Source organism: Bos mutus, chromosome 25 (assembly GCF_027580195.1).
Source record: "Bos mutus isolate GX-2022 chromosome 25, NWIPB_WYAK_1.1, whole genome shotgun sequence".
NCBI lineage: Eukaryota > Metazoa > Chordata > Mammalia > Artiodactyla > Bovidae > Bos > Bos mutus.
This window is the reverse complement of record NC_091641.1, coordinates 15,999,526-16,021,141: the sequence shown is the minus strand read 5'-3', so window position 1 is coordinate 16,021,141 and position 21,616 is coordinate 15,999,526. Positions and strand designations below refer to the sequence as shown.

General features: G+C 45.3%; 1 protein-coding gene across 1 annotated transcript; it reads right to left on the bottom strand.

Moving 5' to 3' along the window:
* Positions 1 to 762: 762 nt before the first annotated feature.
* LOC102275797 (eukaryotic translation initiation factor 3 subunit C) lies at positions 763 to 20,961 on the bottom strand. The gene is made up of 21 exons (XM_005894493.3): positions 20,897 to 20,961; positions 20,629 to 20,759; positions 18,969 to 19,034; positions 18,673 to 18,862; positions 18,147 to 18,272; positions 17,902 to 17,956; positions 17,168 to 17,274; positions 16,643 to 16,770; positions 9,873 to 10,032; positions 9,649 to 9,752; positions 9,054 to 9,195; positions 8,763 to 8,888; positions 8,538 to 8,631; positions 7,401 to 7,591; positions 6,957 to 7,181; positions 2,884 to 3,247; positions 1,620 to 1,779; positions 1,461 to 1,526; positions 1,285 to 1,372; positions 1,027 to 1,189; positions 763 to 929 (listed from the first exon to the last, which is right to left on the bottom strand). Exons 2-21 carry the CDS (start codon positions 20,727 to 20,729, stop codon positions 847 to 849), a joined length of 2,739 nt encoding a protein of 912 aa, XP_005894555.1. The 5' UTR covers positions 20,730 to 20,759; positions 20,897 to 20,961; the 3' UTR covers positions 763 to 846.
* Positions 20,962 to 21,616: the final 655 nt, after the last annotated feature.

Genomic DNA, 21,616 nt, shown 5'->3' with positions numbered 1-21,616 from the left:
AAACACTTAATCTCCAACTGCCTTGCTTATGTCCCAAAGGCACCTCAAACTCAACATTTATAAAACCAACCTCATCATAAAGCCCACTCTGCATCCCTGCTCTTGTATTTCTGAACACAAAGACTAAATTGATAACAGGCCTATTACATTTATCCCCACACAGATTTAGACTAACTCTCCCGTTTCCCTGCCTTGTGAATCACCACCCATCCACCTGAAACGTTCATTACTATTGCCTCCATTATGCCGTCCCTGCCGTTCATGCCCCACTGTGCTGTGCTGTGCTCAGTTGCTCAGTCATGTCTGACTGTCTGTGATCCTATGAACTGTAGCCTGCCAGGCTCCTCTGTCCATGGGGATTCTCCAGGCAAGAATTATGGATTGGGTTACCATGCCCTCCTCCAGGGGATCTTCCCAACCCAGGGATTGAACCCAGGTCTCCTGCACTGCAGACGGATTCTTTACTGAGCCACCAGGGAAGCCCCTTTATGGCCCATAATCACATCCTATTCAACACTTCCACCACCTTCAAAAAAACAAACTAAACCCTGTTATAACTTATGTTTTTACCATTTTTTGCCAAATGTCAAAGAGCAGCAAGCTCATGAAGTCGGGAATATGCCCAAGTCTACCCTGAATCCTGAGCCCTGTGCCTGTCACGGGATAGAAACTTAGAAACATAATTAGCAAATAAATGCATCTAACACACGTGCCAACCTCTGGCAACATGCAGACAACCAGGAACTGCAGTAACTCTAAACAGACCTTTAATGACAGACCTTTAATGCAGTGTGGTTGGACCTAAAGGGTGAATTGTCTAGGGCACTGGGGACAGAAGTCAAGCCTTCAGTAGGCCGTCTGAGACTGCTGCTGGCGGTAGCCACCTCGGCGCATGTAGCCCTCATTTTTCCGGTAGCCGTCTTTCTGGTCTGCAGGAGAGAGATGGGGAGGGGAGGTGGTGAGAGCCAATGGAGGGGCGGGAAGGGGGCCAAGATCCTGAGAGCGAACAGGGGTGGGAGCACTCACCTCGGAAGTAGCCACCATAGGTACCCTGCTTGTGGTCAAACACCCGCTCGTTGTTCTCCACCAGGCTGCCCAGCTTCTCGGCCAGCTGCAGGGCCAGGTTCTGCTGGGCAGTGGGCTCCGTGCGGTGCATCACCACGGTCTGCGTCGGCTGGTCTAGGGAGGCCTGATAAGAGGGAGGCAGAGCAAGGGTCGGATCAGTCTCCTCCATGCCGAACTCTCTATGACACCACCTGCCCTGGCGCCACCCCTGGCTCTCACCATCAACTCCTCGTTAATGATCATCTTGCTGATGATGGAGTGTACCGTGGGCAGGTCCAGCTCAAACATGTCGGACAGTGTCTCCATGCTGGGGAGAAAGAAGGCCCAGAGCAGGGAGCGATGAGAATCCGTGACCACAACCTGGGGCTCCTGTGTCTCCCCAGGGCCCATCCTACCTGATGGAGTCGTAGACACTGCTGTAGGTGAACAGGTAAGTCCGCAGTGACTCCTCCTGGATCTTCCTGTGGGGAGAAGGAAGCAAAGGGGGAGACTGTCAGAGAGAAGACCAACCGGTCTTTTCTTTTCCCCCCACCAGGATCTCACTCTCGGCTCACCTAACCAGCATGGTTCTGACTTTGTCGGCCTCCGGGAAAAGGTCCCACACTTTGCCATTCATCTTCTCATTGATGATAAAACTGTGGCAGGTCTTCCAGTCGCCCATCTTCATGGCCTTAGAGGCAGCAACCACATGTTCCCTCATGGACTCAGGGGGGCCTGAAAGGTTGGGAATGAGGCAGGAACTAGGGAAACTTGGGACAAGGGTCCTGTACCCACAAGCACTGTTTAAGGAGGAACCCGGGCCAGGAGAGCCAACAGCCAGACTGAGACTCTCCCTGCTCTCGGTTAAGTAGCCGTGTGACTGTACAAGTCACTGAGTATCAGAATAAATTTATTTAGACTAAATCAGTCCATGACGTGCCTCAGGGGATTGGTCAGTTCCCTGAAAACGTTGACAAATTGCTGTGTGCACCCTTATGTACCTTTTCCTAGGAAAGGGTCCAGAGATTTCATCAGGTTCTTACAAGATTCACTAACCTAAAAAAAAGTCTAACATCTCAATTGTTCTCTACTTTTGGTTTCACGCGGGCAGTAGTAGAGAGAGGCGGGGAATGAACTAAGAAGCCCTAAGAGACGCTGGACACACAGATTTTCACTGGAAATTTTCCAATTAGAAAAAACACAAAGCACCACTCCAGAGCCCAGACAAAAGGTGCCTCAAGTGCACGTGCACTTAACACGACCACACACTTATCGGCAGAGGGCAAGTGCCTAAGGGGACGTGGCGTGGGCAGGAAGCCTGGCTCAGTCACCAAGTCCTTCCATGCACCAGCCTCACAGGAAGGACGCAGTTCAAACTCTTTTCCCAGTGAAATCGCAAAAACCTCTGGACTGAGTGACTGGATCTTTCGAAGTAATCAAAGGAGCCAATGCTAGACTCTTAATGCCCTGGATCTAGTTCATTAGCTGAAAAACATGCATGAAAGAGGAAAATGTCAGAGAGACACATATCAGCTGTGTTTACCCTGGGTAAAGTCACTTAACTTTTATGCCTCAGTTTCTTAATCAGGAAAAAGGGGGTCATAATAGTATCTACATCATAGGATTATTACTAATGAAAAAAATTACTATTTATAAAACATCTAGCGTCAGACAGTACTATGTAAGTTTACAGTAATTTAAAAATATTGTTGGAATCAGGTCACAGAAAGTTTAAACCATTCTGAGGGAAAGTTACTCCCTGTAGCGTCTCAATCCTCTGATCACAAGCAGTGACGGAACAAACGAGCAGAGTCTGCTGCGCCAGAGCCCCCCACTCACCCAGCAAGGGCTGCCGCTCGCCCACCCGCAGCTGGTGATGGAACTGCTTGCTGATCATGCGTCGGCGGGCGTCACTCTCGTGGGCGGCCATGTAGGGGATCTCCAGGAGCATGGCTGACACCAGGTAAACACACTCCAGCAGTTCCAGATTTATGTGCAGGTGGAAGGGCACCTGCCGGCGCCGCTCCACCTTCTCCTGCTCCTGGTTGCGCTCCTGCAGGCTGCGCAGCAGCAGACCCTGGCCCAGAAGCTCCTTGGCCCGGCCGCTTGACTGGATGTCCAGCAGGGCGTTGTGCGCGTCCTTGGTCAGGCCTTGGCGGAAGGCACAGATGCCCAGCTGCACCATGGTGCGGTTGTACAGGATCTAGGAGCGAAGGGCGATGCGCTCAGAGGTGACAGCCACAAGGCAATCGTCACACATACAACAGACATCGAGGACTACGCTGTGGGCTAGGACAGACACAAAACAGACCAAGTCCTGCCCTTCCATGGGGTTTACACTCTAGAAATAGGGGTGTGGAGGACAAAATAGCCATAATACACAGGTGGTGATTCATGCTAAGGAGAAAAATAAAGCAGAGGCGTTAAGAAGGGACTTTGTGTGGTGGTAGCAGTGGTGGGAACTCACAATTTTATGCAGGATAACTAGCGAAGGCCTCATTTTGAAGGTGATGTTTAAAAATAAAGACCAAATAGAAAAAGAGCAAGTCATGCAAATATCTGGGGGAAGAAGAATATTTTAGAAAAAAGGAAAAGTAAATGCAAAGGCCTTGCGGAAGAACTGTGCCAGACATATTCAAGGAACAAGGAGTTCCATATGAATAGAGCTGGTAAAAGATGTGATCAGAAACTGGGCAAGTACAGGACCTTGTAAGCCATGTTAAAGATTTTTAAGATGATGAACTACTGGAAAGTTTTGAGCAAATAAAGTGATATAATTTGACTTTATCAATAGGATTACCCTGCCTGCTGTATAAAGAACAGCCTGAGGAGACGTAAAGGCAGAAGCAGACAGACCAGGAAGCTAACAGTGGCTTAGACCAAAGGGCAGGAGTGGAAGTGATATAAGTGATCAGATATGGATTTTCAACACAAATGCCTGGGGAATCAGATGTGGAATATGAGAGAAAAACAAGAATCAAGAAGGTTCTGCAAGGTTTCTGGCTTAGGCAATTGAAAAGATAGACTTGTCAATAATTAAGATAGGGACTATTGTAGGCAGTGTTTAAGTACAGATTTTGGCAGGGGGGAAAGACCAACAAAAATATAAACATCAATATCAGTCACGAACTTAAAATACAAAGAGCCTTAAAAAACACTAGCAAGCAGAATCCAGCAATATATAAAAGAGATAATACAGCAAGACCAAGTAGGATATATCTCAGGAAAGAAAGGCTGGTATAAAAATCTAAATCATGGTTATTTACCATATAAACAGAATAATGGCAAAATAACTGTGCACTATTTCAACAGATACAGGAAAACATTTTAACAAAACTCAACACCTATTAAGGACAAACATTCCCAGCCAGCTAGGACCAGAAGAGAATTTCATCAATCTGAGAAAGTCTATCTACAAAACTACTACAGCTAACATTATTTTACATGGTGAGATGTTTACTGCTTCCTTGCTAAGACTGGGAACAAGGCAAGATGGCTGCTCTCACTTCTATTCAGCACTAAGTATTAGATATTTGAATCATTGTAATATGGTAGAAGAGAAATTAAAAACAAAGAAGTCATAAAGACTGGTACAGTAATAAAATTGTTCCCATGTGCAGATAACATGATTCAGCAAAAAATCTTAAGTAATTTATAAAATACTAGACCCAATACTGTTGCCCCTCCGTGTCCATGGGGGATGGTTCCTGGATCCCCCCAACACCAAAATCTGCAGATGCTCAAGTCTCTTACATGAAATGACAGAGTATTTGTATATTTACAGTATGTGTGACCTCAGTTGTCTGACTCTTTGCAACTCTATGGACTACAGCCTACCAGGCTCCTCTGTCCATGGGATTTTTTTCAGGCAAGAATACTGGAGTGGGTTGTCATTTCCTCCTCCAGGGAATCTTCCTGACCGAGCAATCGAACCCGTGTCTCCTGCATTGGCAAGCGGATTCTTTACTACTGAGCCACCTGGGAAATCCACATACATGGTACATCCTCCGAAATAATTCAAATCATCTCTAGATTACTTGTAACAACTAATAGAATTCTAAGTGCTTTGTAAATACTACCAGTTAAGACAAATTCTGGTTTTTTGGAACTTTCTGGATTTCCCCCCACAATGCCTTCAATCTGCAGTTGCTTGAATCCTTGAATATAGTCTGCTAGACTAAAACTGGGAGAAGGCAGTGGCACCCCACTCCACTACTCTTGCCTGGAAAATCCCACGGACAGAGGGAGCCTGGTCGGCTGCAGTCCCTGGGACCTCGAAGAGTCAGACATGACTGAGCGACTTCACTTTCACGCGCTGCAGAAGGAAGTGGCAAACCACTCCAGTACTCTTGCCTGGAGAATCCCAGGGACGGGGGAGCCTGGTGGGCTGCCGTCTGTGGGGTTGTACAGTCGGACACAACTGAAGCAACTTAGTAGCAGCAGACTAAAAGTGAATTTAGCAAAATGGCAGGATCCAAGGCCAAACATGAAAAAATTAACTGTATTTTTAAATACCTGTAGTTAACAATGAAAAAATGAAATTAAGAGGGGTTTCCTGGTGGTCCTGTGGTTAGGTGCCTGCACTGCCACGGCCCAGGTTTAATCCTTGGTTGGGGAACTGAGATCCCACAAGCCACAAGCCAGCCAAAATAAAAATTTAAACTAAAAATTACATTTATAAAAGCATCAAAAATCATATAATTCTCAGGAATAATTTTTAAAAGGATGTGTAGTATCTATGCAGTGAAAACCACAAGACACTGCAGACAAGTTGTAGAAATTAAATGAAGAGATAACATGTCAGATTGAAAGGTTCAAACTTGAACAAAGTCAGAGAAGTCATATGGCTTGACTTCAAAGACTTACTCTAAAAGAACAGCAATCAAGACAGTAGGGGCTGGCATAAAGAAAGACAAAAAGATGAAGAAATGGCATAGAATAAAGAGCTCAAAAATATACCTACAAGGTCATGTAATTTTTCATATGGTTTTTGGTTTCAAAGGCACCAAAGCAATACAATGGGGAAAGAATACAGTCTGACCCTGACTTCACACCATTTGCAAAAATCATAGATCTAAATGTGAAAGCTAAAACCATAAGAACTTCCAAAAAATAAAAAAAGAATATCTTTATGAATTACAAGTAAGCAAAGGTTTCTATAGACAGAATTTTCAAAATAATAACTGTAAGAGAAAAAACTGATATTTTGACTATGTACATTCAAAACACATGGTTAAAAAAGTGAACAGGAAAACTACAGACTGGAAAAATATCTGGAAAACATTTATCTGACAAAAGACTGATCTCCAAGATACATAAAGATTTCCTACAACTCAGTAAGATGAACAATCCTTTAAAAGAAAGGGATGGAGGAGTTGACAAGACATTTTATGTAAAAAACATAAAAGGCCAACAAAGCTTAAAAAGTAGTCAATTTCAATAGTTACCAGGGAAACACAAACTGATACGAGATGCCATTAGACAACTATTATTATGGCCAAAACCGAAAAGACCAACAACACTAAATATTGACAAAGTTGTTCAGCTGCTAAGTCGTTTCTGACTCTTTGCAACCTCATGGACTGCAACCCTCCAGCCTCCTTTGTCCACTGGATTCTCCAGGCAAAAATACTAGAGTGGGTTGCCATTTCCTTCTTGATGGGATCTTCCCAACCCAGGGATCAACCCCTTTCTCCTGCATTGGCATGTGGACTCTTCACCACTGGGCCACCTGGGAAGCCACGTGCAGGAGAACCAAAGAACGATGGCACCCGGGAAGAACCAAGCGTCTCCCTGTATCTGCGTCAGCCAGACAAGAGGCTGATCCGACTGAGCCGCCCCGCCCGAACAGAGAGAGAGGACAGGGCCCAGCCTGGTCTTCCCAGGGCCAGAGCGCCTCCCTGTCATCTTACCTGGACTGGTGGGTCTGCGTGCTGAATGTTGTCCTGCAAGTGACTCATGAGCATGAGGTCCCGGGCCTGGTACCAGCGGGAGTGCAGGGCGTGATGGTAGATATGGCAGAGGATGGCGCACGTGCGGATTCGGTCTGTGCGGTCCTTGGCATAGATGTACTTGCACAGTCTCTCCATCAGCACAGCTGAGTCCTCACCCTCATTTTCGGCCTGATCTTGCTCAGACTGGAGGAGGAGATACGGCAAAGATAATGGTTCTAAATGGCTCTGGCTTCAGCAACCAAAGACGAGACTCCACCCTGCCTCATCCTAGTCCCTCGGGGTTTCCGTCTCTGCTCCACCTGACAGTCCCCAGGGAAAAGGAGATCTGTCATCAAGTCCCAATAGATGAGCAGAACCAGTGGACACACCCCCTGCCCTCTGAAATGGCGGCGGAGCACTCACCTTTGAGGAGCCCTCAGGGGGCGTAAGCTGCCGCTGATGGGCCTTGTAATCAAACTTGTAGTAGGTGTGGAGAATGCGCCTCAGGTAGATGCGGCAGACCTCCTCAGTGGTGCCCTTCTCCTCCAGGTAGCGCTGCACACGCTCAATGATGGCGCATACCTGGGCCTCGTCCTTCAGGTGCTCCACGTACTCTGGCAGGGACAGCACCCACCCTCCACTTAGCCAGGCACCCAGGCCTCCCCAACCATTCGCCCCTCATCAATCCATCAACCTGTTTTCTGTACCCATCAGAAAAGTGTGCCCATTGTGCGCTCAAAACACCATCCTCTCCTGGGACATGTTAAACTCACTTTCCAAGCCTTCTGTCAGGCATTCTCTTCTGCTAACTCCCCCACGATTAACTCCTCGTCCTCATTCAGCTCTCCCCTCAAATGGGCCCTACCTAAAGATGCTTTCTTCAAGCATTACTTCAAGCCGGCCACCACTTGTGTCATCCTCTGTTACAGGTCCTGATCTGAATTTTTACACTATCTATAACTGGTTCATTGTAAAAATTTATTTATTGGGCTGTTCCGGGTCTTAGTTGCAGCATGTGGAATCTAGTTCCCTGATAATTTAAACCCAGAACTCCTACATTGAGAGTACAGAGCCTTAGCCACTGAACCACCAGGGAAGTCCCTTGTTCATTTTTTCCTGTAGAACTGCCTTTCTTTAGCACCGAAATGTAAGCTTCACGAGCATGAAAGCCACAGGCTTTCTCATCCATAGTAACACTGTTTACTTGGTGGGCATAGGTGGACACTCACATTTTACCGTGTAAACGTCCTGTATTTCTTCATCCTAGAGCCTAAGGCATGCAAGCCAAACAAGTCAAGTGGACAGAGATCATATCCCAATGGTTCTCAAAGTTGCAGACAGCATCACCACTCAGAACATGTTAGCAATGCAAAATCTGATGCCGCATCCAGACCCAATGAATCACAAGCTGTGGGAGTGGGGTCCAGCATCTTATAAAGGCCCTGTGGTGTGAATGCTGGAGTAAGGAAGGGCTGGCTTCCCAAACACTCTTAAGTACAATCCTTCATTTTAACCCCTGTACTTTTCCTCCCACTGATGCCCATGCCTTCTCAGGCTCACCTTGGGAGTGAGGATCAGTGTTCTGCATTATTTTGGTAAATTCTTCATCCATTCGTTCCACCAGAGTTAAGATGCAGCCACGGACACGCAGTGGCTGAAGAGAAAGCAAAGAAGGAAATAAATTAGTCCACATTCCAGTCCTAGCTTTCAACCCTTCTGTCTCCGACGGGCCTTCCCAAAGCAGACAACACACACCTCCAATTAGGTGCCGAATCCCCTCTTTACCTGGTCTGCGTTATGCAGGTTCTCACTCTCTTCCAGAATGTTCTCTCCAACAAAGATGTTAGGGTTTGCAAACAGGATGTCCATCAGCTCATTGATGCAGTCCAGACACTTCTGCCACATCTCAGGCTGCCAAGAGAAGGCAGTCAAGGTGTGCAGGTGGAACAAGCAGATGCCTCCCACGTGCCTTTCCCCAGGAATCCAGGGGCCTTCCTCAGCCATTGAGTCCTGAGACATGAGTTCCCTTCCCACGACCCACCAGCTCCACCCTGGGATGCTCAGTATCACTCTTACCTTCATGTATGTAGCCAGGTTGGGGTTGTAGTCATAGAGAGAGGCGATGATGTTGAACTTGATCTTGACGATGACGCCCTCTCCTAGGTTGTTTTCAGAGGCAATCTGAACCAGCAGCTGCAGCAGCTCAATCTGGGCTGCACTGTAGGGGGGAGAGAATTGGGTGAGGAGGAGGAGACACATTAAAAAGCCTCACCTTGTCCTCTTCAGACAAGCAAGGCAACCTTTTTTCCAACACCCACCCCCAGCCTCACCACCTGTACACTTGCTTTTCCTTCATAAATTTCAAACAGAAATAGGAATAATGCAAACTACCATCCTCTTCAGTCATGGAACAACTAAAGAAGGTGAGCATTACTCCCATTTTACAAATGGGGAAACAGCCCCCAAAGGTTAAGTGACTGAATTAAGGTCAAAGGGAATGCAACTAGCAGACAATGGACCGGGAGTATTCCAACTACTTCAGTCCTTCTACTGTAGCCACACACAGATCTTCCCAAAAAGCACTATTTCCCCACCAACCTCCAGCTCCATTATCTCAAGAGAAAATGAGCTTTCACTCTGTAATCACGAAGCCCAGGCCCACGAATCTTACCGATCAGTTCCCTTCTTGCCTCGTGCCTGTAGGATCTCATTCAGTTTCTTGATGACAACAGCATGGGTGATCTCAGTTCCCTTGGCAAACATTTTTGGCTTTTCCTAAGTAACACACGTTACCATGAGCAGGCTGCCGTAACTTTTCTCGCAAATCTGACATGGACAGCACCCATATGCTCTCTCAGACTGGTTCCCCATTCATTTTAGTTCTAAGATCCTCACCTTAACGAGGGGCACGCCACCTCGGACTCTCTCCCACTCGCCACCCTCATTGTCTTCCTCCTCCTCATCCGGGCGCCTGGACTTCCTGTCGTGCTTCTTCTTGGCTTTGTCCTCCCGTTTCTTCTCAGCCGCCTTCTTGTCCTCCTCTGTGGTGGGGGCCCTGCCAAGAGCCACAGGAAAAGATTAAAGATCAGTCCCCTCTCCACCTGAGGCATTTCCCTCCCACAAACTTCTTTTTCTCCACCTAAACCTGGGTCCAAGTTACACTCTACAAGAATGACCTACGGTTAACTATAACCATCGCCAAAGTAAGGGCTACTAAGCAGCTGCATCTGTCAGGCTACTAGCCAAGGTCTGTTACCAGATCACACTGAGAAACTCATGAAGGGAAAGGTTTGGCCTGGTTTAAGAATACAGAGATGCTAACTACGCTGCCACAGACACAGAAACAGCCTGTCATGCTGCTTCACAACCGAGCTCAGAGGTTTTCCAAAAAACCCATAAGCAACACAGTTGTTCTCTGGTACTAGCTGCTCTGTCCAGACTAGGTTTTTATAGGCAACCGACTAATTAGTTTAAAATCAGTGCTTAGGGAAAAAAAGTGCAAGATTATTTTTGCTGTTCCCAGACTGGCAGCTTTCCCCCTACCCTTCTTTCCTCTCTTATGATGAATGATTAATAAAAAATTCTGAATTTTAAAAACAAAACTGCTCAATACAACAAAATGTACCGCTGCCCCTAAGAGAGAAAGAACACTGGCTACCTCGAAGTGGGTTTAACCCACCTGATGCCTGAAACTATCTCCAGATTCTAATACTTATATTAAACCAAATACTTATAATAAGGTATTAAACATTAATACTCATAATAAGCCAAATGACAGGGACAAATTATTTCAAACTTGATACATTTAAACATTTACAAATAAATTTTATTTTAAATGCTTATAAGATTTGACTACATTTTAGTAATAGTTTATAAATTTTCCAGTTGGATTAAAACTTTCCCTTGGCCAAAAAAATTATGCTGTAAGTTTTTTTTTTTCTGCCATGCTGCACTGCTTGTGGTATCACGGTTCCCCAACAGGCAATGAACCTGGGCCATGGCAGTCAGAGTGCTAAATCTCAACCATATGACCACCAGGAACTCCCTGTGCCTTAACTCTAAATAAAAGCTTACTGGTTTCCCTTCTGTACTATTGCAATATTCTCTAATAAAAATTCATTTCATAGGCAAAGTCCTTTGAAAATATGTAAAGCATGTTCATTAAGCTGAAACTGTCTGGTCTGCATCATCCATACCCAAAGCTCTGAGATCAAAGGACCTGTGTGTGTGCCTGAGTGCTCTCACTTCAGTCGTGTCCAACTCTGTGACCCTATGGACCACAGCCCACCAGGCTCCTCTGTCCATGGCATTCTCCAGGCAAGAATACTGGGATGGGCTGCCATGCCCTCCTCCAGGGGATCTTCCAGAGAACCCATGTCTCTTACATCTCCTGCACTGACAGGGGGATTCTTTACCACAATGGGCCACCTGTGAAGCCCAGGACCTAATGCTATTTAAAAATCAATGCTGTCTATACTTAAAAAGAATTTAATCTTCCTTGGCCTAAAGTTTTACTCTAAACCCTCAAGATACTATGATTCACATATCAAAAACATGATGAACTCTCACCCTATGCAATTCTAACTGAAAGACCTAAAATTTGACTTGACCTCTCCCCTATGGCAGAGTATACCTTGGTATATTCAAATCTTGTTAGAAATGATCAGAAAACTAACATTTCTGCTCTCAGGTATATATTCAACACATACAATCTACTTTTCTAGGACATTACCAGATACACCTCTACCTAAATACACAACTAAGAAATTGAGATGGTTAGATAGCAACACCAACTCAATGGACATGAATTTGAGCAAATGCTGGGAGATAATGTAGAATGCGGAGCCTGGTGTGCTGCAGTCCATGGGGTCACAAAAAGCAGAACATGACTTAGCGAATGAACAACAAAACTACACTGAAAAGGACCATTCCACATCCTCTTTACCACAACTCTTATCTAGAGCTGCTAGACATACACATACTAGATTTCCTCAGTTTGTACTTAAGAATTTCTATCCCAACTACAAATTCAGAAACACAAACACGTGATTTATAATTTATCTCCAGTATGGTCCAAAATAACAAATAATTTAAAATTTTAGCCCCAAACTAAAAAATTCCTTAAGTAAGAATTAACCCTAAATAGAGAATTCCCTGACAATCCAGCGGTTAGGACTCTGAGCCTATACTGTTAAGTGCATGGGTTTGATCCCTGGCTGGGGAACTAAGATTCCCCCAAGCCATGTGTCTCAGCTAAAAATTTTTAAAAAAGAAAAAGAATTAATCCAAAACAAAACTGATTTCAAATACTGGTCAGTCAGGTTAATAAATAAAGATGTGCAGTAAATAACAATTTACTGTACCTGGATAAATATTTTGGGAAAAAAATCAATTAAGAAAACAGCCACTTGATTAAAAGTTCACTCAACTGACTTCTTAATGACATTCTCCTAGACAGACTTAGCCTGATTAGAAAATTAAACAGACGAAAGATCCTAAATGTTTATTATATCTGTGACTGTCCTCATATTTTCTGCCCAAACCCACTACCTAATATCCAGGTGCTTTAATGTTGCTAGACAACCTTATTACCCTTATTACATCAAAGAGACTGAAGCTCTTGAGATTAAACCTGTTTATGTGTTTGTTTTGACCAAAAGATGAAAGCTGAGAAATTCTGGTATAGATTGGCTTAAAATGGAGATGTTGAGAAAGGATGCTGGCAGACATTACAGGAGACAGCCTGTCTTGTTTCTAGATAATCCATTAAGAACTGAAATCAACCCTGGCTGGCTTAGATAGCTAATGAGTTTACACACACACAAATGTGCAAACAAAATTCAATATTCCCACCGCTGTCTGTGGTTCTTCCCTTCTTTGTTCCTCTTTCTTATACAAATTCTCTTTTGTCCTAGCTTGGAAACCAATCTTAAAAATTGGTCTACCTCGTTACACAAATAAAACAGTGTATCTGAATTATCCTTTAACACCACAAAACCAAAAGCTCTTAATGTCAATAAGACCTTTGAGGATTCCATAGTTAACTAGACCACTGACATTTAAATTTTAAATAAATCTAATCTTAAAAAAAATTTTTTGGGGGAGGGGGGCTCTGGGTGAGGTTAGGTGTACAAAGTAAACTTTCATAGATTTGAAAAAAAAATCTATCCAGGGTAATCTCTAAAGTGAAAAATTAATAAAGACAGGATTAATCTTTTTTAAAAAAAAGGGCTTCCCCATAGCTCAGTTGGTAAAGAATCCGCCTGTAAAGCAGAAGACCCTGGTTTGATTCCTGGGTCAGGAAGATTCGCTGGAAAAGGGAAAGGCTACCCACTCCAGTATTCTGGCCTGGAGAATTCCATGGACTGTATAGTCCTTGGGGTTGCAACGAGTTAGCTGGACATAACTGAGAGGCTTTCACACTTCACAATCTTAAAGTAATTATTCTGAAAAATAATTTGCAAAGTCAAACCTCTCTTGGTTTTCGTTGAGGATTTTTAAATTCAAATTTCATGAAAGATACTGGTTTGTAGCTTTCTTTTCTTGTAATAGCCTAAGTTTAACTTTAGAGTCCAACTTGTCTCCTCAGTCCAGCTTGACTCCTGTGCCTTTGTGCAGCACACAGGTGAAGTGGACACTGACACACACTGGCCCGAACAGTGGGACGTCAATACCCAACTACTGAAAGACAAACCCATAAAGGAGATACAAAAGCTATGAACCAGTAATAAGGGTGACAGTTCTACAGGCTGTCAACAAGCATAAAAGATGAGTTTCACAGTAAAGCGAACTTAAGAGATGGTTAATAAAACAAAGTTAAGCAGATTGAATTTGCTTAACTGATGCATGGTTGTAAATCCTCTGAGAAAGGAATATGATACTGTGGTATAAGAAATATGTATTTGGTCTTTGTCCTCGGTTCCTGGCACAGAGCTCCTAAATCCCTTGGAACTTCCCAAGCAATAGGATCATCTTTCGTTCTAATGAGGCTTTGGCAGGCTTCAAGAAAGGTTTCAGGATGGAGGCTGGTTGCCAGAAAGACACGGGCATGAACAGAGGGTTGGAACTTACAGCCCCACCTTCTGACCACTGGGGAACAGGAGAGGGACTGCAAATGAAGCCCATGATTAATGGTCAACCATTTAAGCAATCATGGTCACATAATGATGCCTCCATAAAAATCCCTACATGACAGTCTGGATGGAGGCATTCCTGGCTGGTGAACCACGGAGGTGCTAGAAGGATGGTGTGCTCAGAGAGGAGGACATCAAAGCTCCATGCTGCTTCTCCCACATCCTGCCCTATGAGTGCTTCCATTTGGCGGTTTCTGAGTTGTATCCTTTATAACAAGCTGGTAACAGTAAGTAAAGACCTTGATGCTGGGAAAAACTGAAGGCAAAAGGAGAAGAGGGCAGCAGAGGATGAAGACGGTTGGACAGCATCACCGACTCAACGGACATGAACTTGAGCAAACTCTGGAGACAGCAGAGGACAGGGAAGACTGGAGAGCTGCAGTCCATGGGGTTGCAAAGAGTCAGACATGACTTAGCGACTGAACAAACAAAAACAACAGTAAAGAGCTTTCCTGAGTTCTGTGGGTTGATCTAGCAAATTATTGAACCAGAGGAAGGGGCTGTGAGAACTCTCTGAATTTAGAACTGGTTGGCCAGAAGTATAGGAGTCAAACTTGGAACTTAACAACTGGCATCTAAAGTGGCGGCAGTCTTGTCCGGTCTGTGCTAACTTTGGGGAGTTAGTGCCAGAACTGAATTGAGTACTGAAAACCCATCTGGTGTCCAGAGAGTTGGAGAACTAACTGGTATGAGAAAAAAACTGACACATATTGGTGTCAGAAGTGTTTGGAATTAAAAAACACAAAGAGATATACCACACTCCCTGAACCTGACCACATTTGCTCCCTGGAGCACACAATGAAAAATGTTTCACAGTAAAATGGCTATGTCTAGATTCCTGTAATGTCACAGAACTCACTAACACCTGAAGCAATGTAATTCCAACTTTTGAAAGCAGAAAAGCAACCCTTAGAGCATCAGTATTCCTGCCAGTTATCACTGAGCTTGATACTTGACTCCTGCAGACTACGCAGGCACAGCTATCACTCTGAATTCAAAGGAGGAAGGAGAAGGATCGAAGAAGGTTAAGTGACTCACCCGAGTTGACAACAACTGAAGTAGAATGGGCTAAGACCAGAATTCCAATCAGACTCCTCTCCCACTCTGTAACGGTACTAGTAAAACTCAGGAAGGCTTGCTGCAGTCTACATGCTATGTACTAAGTTCTCAGAAGAGGGACAAGAGAACCAGCTATCACTGAGGACTCACCAACCCCAGTCCTGGGCTGCGGGGGTGTACCACTCTGCTGTATTCTTACAAGCATCCTTAAGGCAGGGTCAAGTACCACCCCATTCTACAAATAAGAAAACTGAAGACTGGAAATGTTAAAGATAGTTTATCCAATATTACACAGTTATTAAGGGGCTTCCCTGGTAGTTCAGAGGTAAAGAATCTGCCTGCCAAGCAAGAGACACAAGTTCGATCCCTGGAAAAGAAAATGGCAACCCACTCTAGTATTCTTGCCTGGAGAATCCCCATGGACAGAGAAGCCTGGCAGGCTACAGTCCATAAGGCTGCAAAAGAGTTGGATATGACTTAGCAAGTAAACAACAATCAGCATCAAAGAAAGATAAAACAGTCCACAGGCAGTGAGTATTGCTGTCATTAAGTATCTGGACACTGGAGCCTTCAAATCCATCTGCAAGACACATTAGCTTCATAACCTTAGCCAACTAATACACTTGACTTTGAGATCCCTCTGTTGGCCTCTGCAACCTAAAAGGACCTCACAGGGGGAGAGGCAATATAGGGGCAGGGGAATAAGAGGTGCAAACTACTTTGTTTTTGTGGCTCAGTCGCTACGTCCGACTCTTTGCAACCCCAAGGACTGTAGCATGCTAAGCTCCCCTGTCCTCCACTATCTCCTGGAGTTTGTTGGCATTCCAGCGAGTCAGTGATGCTATCTAACCATCTCATCCTCTGCTGCCCAGGTACAAAATAAGCCACAAGGACATATTGTATAACATCAGGAACAGAGCAAATATTTATACTCTATAAAGGGAGTGTAACTTTTAAAAATTATGGATCACTGGACTTCCCTCGTGGTCCAGTAGTTAAGAATCCACCTGCCAATGCAGGGGACATGGATTCAATCCCTGGTCTGGGAAGATTCCACAAGCTGCAGGGCAACTAAGCCTGTGCACCACAACTGCTGAGCCAGCACGTGCCTAGAGCCCATGCTCTGCAACAAGAGGAGCCATCGCAATCAAAGCCCACACGCTGCAACTAGAGGGTGGACCCTGCTCGCCACAACTAGAGAAAGCAAACGAGCAACCAAGACCCAGTGCAGGCAAAAATAAAGTTTTTTAAAAAATTACGTATCATTGTATTGTACATCTGTAACTTATATACTATACAGCAACTATACTTCAATAAAACATGTTTTACTGTAAAAATAAATAAAAACTAAAACTGAAAGGGAAAATAAATAAGTGGGACTCCAGAGAAGGAGCAACAACTTTCCAGATGACTTTAAAGGCTTCCTGCCCTTTGCCCTTTCCCTGTAGCCTGCAGTACCACTACTTTTCTTACTTTTTAAGGAATCTTGAAGCCAGCACAGTCTGTTTCCCTTCTTCCTCTTCTGAGTCTGAATCAGAAGATGTGGAACTTGTATCCCAAGCTTCTGAATCCTCTGACTCTTCTGAGTCCTCATCTTCATCCTTAAAAGAAAAAAAGATCAGAAGAAAGACAACGGGAAGACTGACTGGTGCTATCTCTGCTCTCCCTGCTGACCCGTGCTCTAAAGATTCTTAGGAGCAGAATGAGTGGTTGAATCAGGACATTAACAGCTGGATTGGTCCACCAAGACCCAGAGAGAAGTGGTGACTTGCTCCAGGAACACAAAGCTCCCCAGAGGCAGAGGTGGGACCAGAATCTAGTTCTCCTGATTCCAAGTCACTCTGTGCTCTAATCGAAAAGGAAATCTGTTCTGAGACCATACTCGGCTAATCCCCACCCTTCCCAACTCTAGGCCCCTGAGAGTCTATTCTTCTCCCTAGAGACCCAAGCATGATCCAGAGCAAGCAAACCACCCCTCAGTGTAACCCTGGCTCTAACCTCCTTTTTGAGGAACTTTCGACTCTCCCCAGACGGGGCTTCTGATTTCTTCTTTAAAAAAGCTGCAGCAGTGACTCCATCATCATCCTCATCCTCATCTGAAGAGCCTGGTAGGGAAGGGGAGAGAGGAAAAAAACAGAAGGGGGAAGAGGTGAATGGCAACCAATACAACAAGCCAAGGAAACCCCAAATTTTAGATCTCCTTGTGCTTTGTGCTCAATCGCATTATTTTTGGAGACCCCATGGACTGCAGCCAGGCAGGTGCCTCTGTCCATGGGATTTCCCAGGCAAGAAGACTACAGTTGGCTGCCATTTCCTTCTCCAGCAGATCTTCCCACCTAGGGATTGAACCTGCATCTCCTGCACTGCAAATAGATTCTTCACTGCTCAGCCACCGGGAAAGTCCTTTTGACCTCCTGCTGCTGCTGCTAAGTCGCTTCAGTTGTGTCCGACTCTGTGCAACCCCATAGACGGCAGCCCACCAGGCTCTCCCGTCCCTGGGATTCTCCAGGCAAGAATACTGGAGTGGGTTGCCATTTCCTTCTCCAATGCATGAAAGTGAAAAGTGAAAGTGAAGTCGCTCAGTCATGTCCAACTCTCAGAGACCCCATGGACTGCAGCCTACTAGGCTCCTCCATCCATGGGATTTTCCAGGCAAGAGTACTGGAGCGGGTTGCCATTGCCTTCTCCGTTTGACCTCCTAACCAATTGCAATTAAGGGTTTTCTCACTCACCTTCTGAATCCTCCTCGTTCTTCTCAGCATCTTCATCTGCAGACTGCTCAGGGTTCTTGACAGAAGGAAATGAGAAAATTAAGGATGCCTGCCAGCCACTACTCCATCCCACCCTCTCCACCCCACAGAGCTGTCATCATGATTCCTTCCCCAGCCACACACTTCAGATGTGCAAATGCTTTTTTGTCTCAGTCATGGGGGTCACTGTCCCCACAGTTTAAAAAGTCTCCCTCTAGCACCCCTACCTGCTTGTAATTTGTAATATGGGACTCAAAATCTCGGTTGTATTTTCGGATCTTCTGGCGCAGAGTGCTCAGGGCCTTGGCATTATTCTTGTTCATCTTCTTCTTCCCTTCTTTATCTTCCCATAGCTGAAGGAAAGAACAGGGAAGAAAAAGAGAATGGAGATCTGAGATTAAGTAGTCTTCTCTCAACTTCAGGCTTCACACTGTTGAGTCTTGCTATCTACATTCATATCTACTACTTAATAACTGCACATATTAACTTATGTTGCTTAATGACCCTTTATGTATGTATCGCTATGAAAAGTACAAAACCACAAGTAAAAGAGTAATACAAGAATAAGTATGATTAAAACTCTTAGCCTAAAAAAGTCCCTCTCCTTGCTTCACCCCCTATTTCTTACGTTTTGGGAAACACTGAGTATTTGGCAAAAACTCGAGAGGAGACATGATCTCTGGATATGGGTTAGGACAAAGCTCCAGGTCCACAGTCCCCTTCTGGATCCCCCAGTAATCACAGGAATCACACCTCATTAAGATAGTCCTCCAGGTCAGCTAGGATCCGGATATAGAACCGGGGGACACCTTCCTTGTCCACAATGCTCTTAGCCTTCCCATATGCTTTTCCAAGGAGCTCAAACTCTTCCAGGCACTTGGTGACATCCCGAATCTTCATGGCATTACGGATGGTCCGGATAAGGTTGGTCAGTTCCTCAAACCTGGTTTGAGAGCCCAATACCACATTGGACATGCCCACCGTCACCAACCAGAAAACCCAACACTGCCCCAGAGACTCCCCATCACCCAGCCTCCCCACGGCCTCACCTTTTATCCTTGGCGCTTCGGACAACTCTCTTGGTGTCTTCTTCATCCTCACTCAGCAACAATGGCCTATTTGAAATGAACAGAAACTATTAACTTCTGTTCCTAACTCCACTCTTTCCAAATGCTCTCTCTTTTCCTCTTCCAACAGGGCAGGTGGAAGTGAATAACTTAGGCCCACTCCTACCACACCCATCCTGTTTCACTCTTCCTCTTCATGGCCTTATCATATAGAACTCAATCTTCTTAGCTTACTTCAAGTGAGGGTGTTTGTCAAATGTTGTAACTCATACAAGGATGAGAATGACTGTCTCCATCCTCAAACATAAACAAACGAAGGTGCTTATTTATTGTGTCAAAAAAATTATGTGAAGACACAGGTCACTAAGAATTACAAAAAGTCAAGAGAAAAGGTACCTTACCTAGAATGAATGGAAAAGGTGGTACCTGAACTAGGTCCTGGAAAGCAACATTTCCCACAGTGGGAAAGGACAAGGAAAGAGCCTCAATGGCTTTGACACCTCCATTTCTAGTTATTTTCCTTCAATAATTAAAAACCACACCACAGACAGAATTCAGCTGGTAACAATATCTCTTTTCTTTCCATTCTATTAATTTTTCCAATTATTTCCTATTTTATAACAAGTAATGTGATTTTCCACTTGTGACACAGATACAGAACTATATCCATATGGATATATATAGATTCTTTTTCTTCATCTTTAAAAATGAGTTTTATGCTGAAACAAGACTCTGAAGTGGAAATGTATATATATTCTTCAGTTCAGTTGCTCAGTCGTGTCCGACTCTTTGCAACCCCATGAATTGCAGGACGCCAGGCCTCCCTGTCCATCACCAACTCCCGGAGTTCACTCAGACTCACGTCGATCGAGTCAATGATGTCATCCAGCCATCTCATCCTCTGTCGTCTCCTTTTCCTCTTGCCCCCAATCCCTCCCAGCAAGCACAGGTATATGACAAAAATAACGAAGGTGGCATGGATGATGGAATTTTGAGGAACAACATTTCAATGTTTCGAAGGGAGAAAAAAATTTCAATTTGCAGAGATGGGAGAAGAGTATTTAAATGGAGGTAAACAACAGGAGGGGGGATTCTCTGGTGGCTCAGAGGTAAAGAATCTGCCAGCTAATGCAGGAGATGCGGGTTCCATCCCTGGGGTGGGAAGATCCCTGGAGAAGGAAATGGCAACCCACTCCAGTATTCTTGCCTGGAGAATCCCAGGGACAAGAGGCCAGTGGGCTACAGTCCATGGGGTGGCAAAGAGTCCCGACAGGACTTAGCAGCTAAACAAAACAGGAAAATACTAACAGACGTTTAAGAACCTCAGAGTCACATCAAGGAACTCCCAAACATCAAGCAAGTATTTGGGGTTTCTTACTGATTCAACAGGTTTAGCCAGTGGGAAATCTTTAACTCTATCCTTTGCCTGGTGGGAGGATTCCCACAATTCACAGCACCCTAAGCTTTATGATCTCCCCCCCGCAACAGTGCTTCAGTCCCTTAAACTCTCAACATCCTCAGAACCCGCTCTCACCGCCCCCACTTCCATTCCCCTTTCCTCTCGCGTATACAAGGCCTTCCAGGCTGCTGAACCTCCGGCCCCCCACCCCGAATGGTCCCCATGGCCTAGGCCCTCACTCACTGTTTGCCGTAGTTACCCCCGACAGGTTTGGTGACGAGCTCCTCCCCGGACAGGGACGACTCAGACTCGCTGTCCGAACCCGTGGTAAAAAACCGCGACATGGCGACGGCGCTGAGCGGCTGCGGCCGGACCTGTGAAAGAGACCAAAAGTCAGGGGCTCCGAGAAGGGGACGGGGGCCGCCATCTCCAGACCCCCACCCTTACCGTCCCCGCACATACGCTAACCCGGCTCCCCCTTCCCGAAGCACGAGGCCCATAAAATACGTACCAGCTGAGCTCCCAAGTCACACTGCTTAACCAAAGCAGCGGAAACGCGGCGAGAAGGCGGGACTTTGCGTCACTTCCGGGAGTCGCCGACGAACTACATTGTGTCACTACAACTCCCAGTGGCCCTCGCGGCACGCAGGCCCTGAAGTAATTTTGGCTAAACGCGTTCTACAGATTCCCGGATCCTACAGCGTTTCAGTACAGTTGCTCAGTTGTGTCCAACTCTTAACGACCCCAGGGACTGCGGCATGCCAGGCTTCCCTGTCCATCACCAACTCCAGGAACTTGCTCAAACTCATGTCCATCGAGTCGGTGATGCCATCCAACCATCTCATCTTCTGTCGTCCCCTTCTCCTGCTTGCAGTCTTTCCCAGAATCAGGGTCTTTTCCAATGAGGCAGCTCTTCGCATCAGGTGGCCAAAGTATTGGAGTTTCAGCTTCAGCCATCAGTCCTTCCAATGAATATTCAGGACTGATTTCCTTTAGGATTGACTGAGTGGATCTCCTTGCAGTCCAAGGGACTTTCAAGAGTCTTCTCCAACACCACAGTTCAAAAGCATCAATTCTTCAGCATTCAGCTTTCTTTATGGTCCAACTCTCATATCCATACATGACTGCTAGAAAAACCATAGCTTTGAGTAGATGGACATTTGTCAGCAAAGTAGTCTCTGCTTTTTAATATGCTAAGTTGGTTATAGCTTTTCTTCCAAGGAACGAGCAT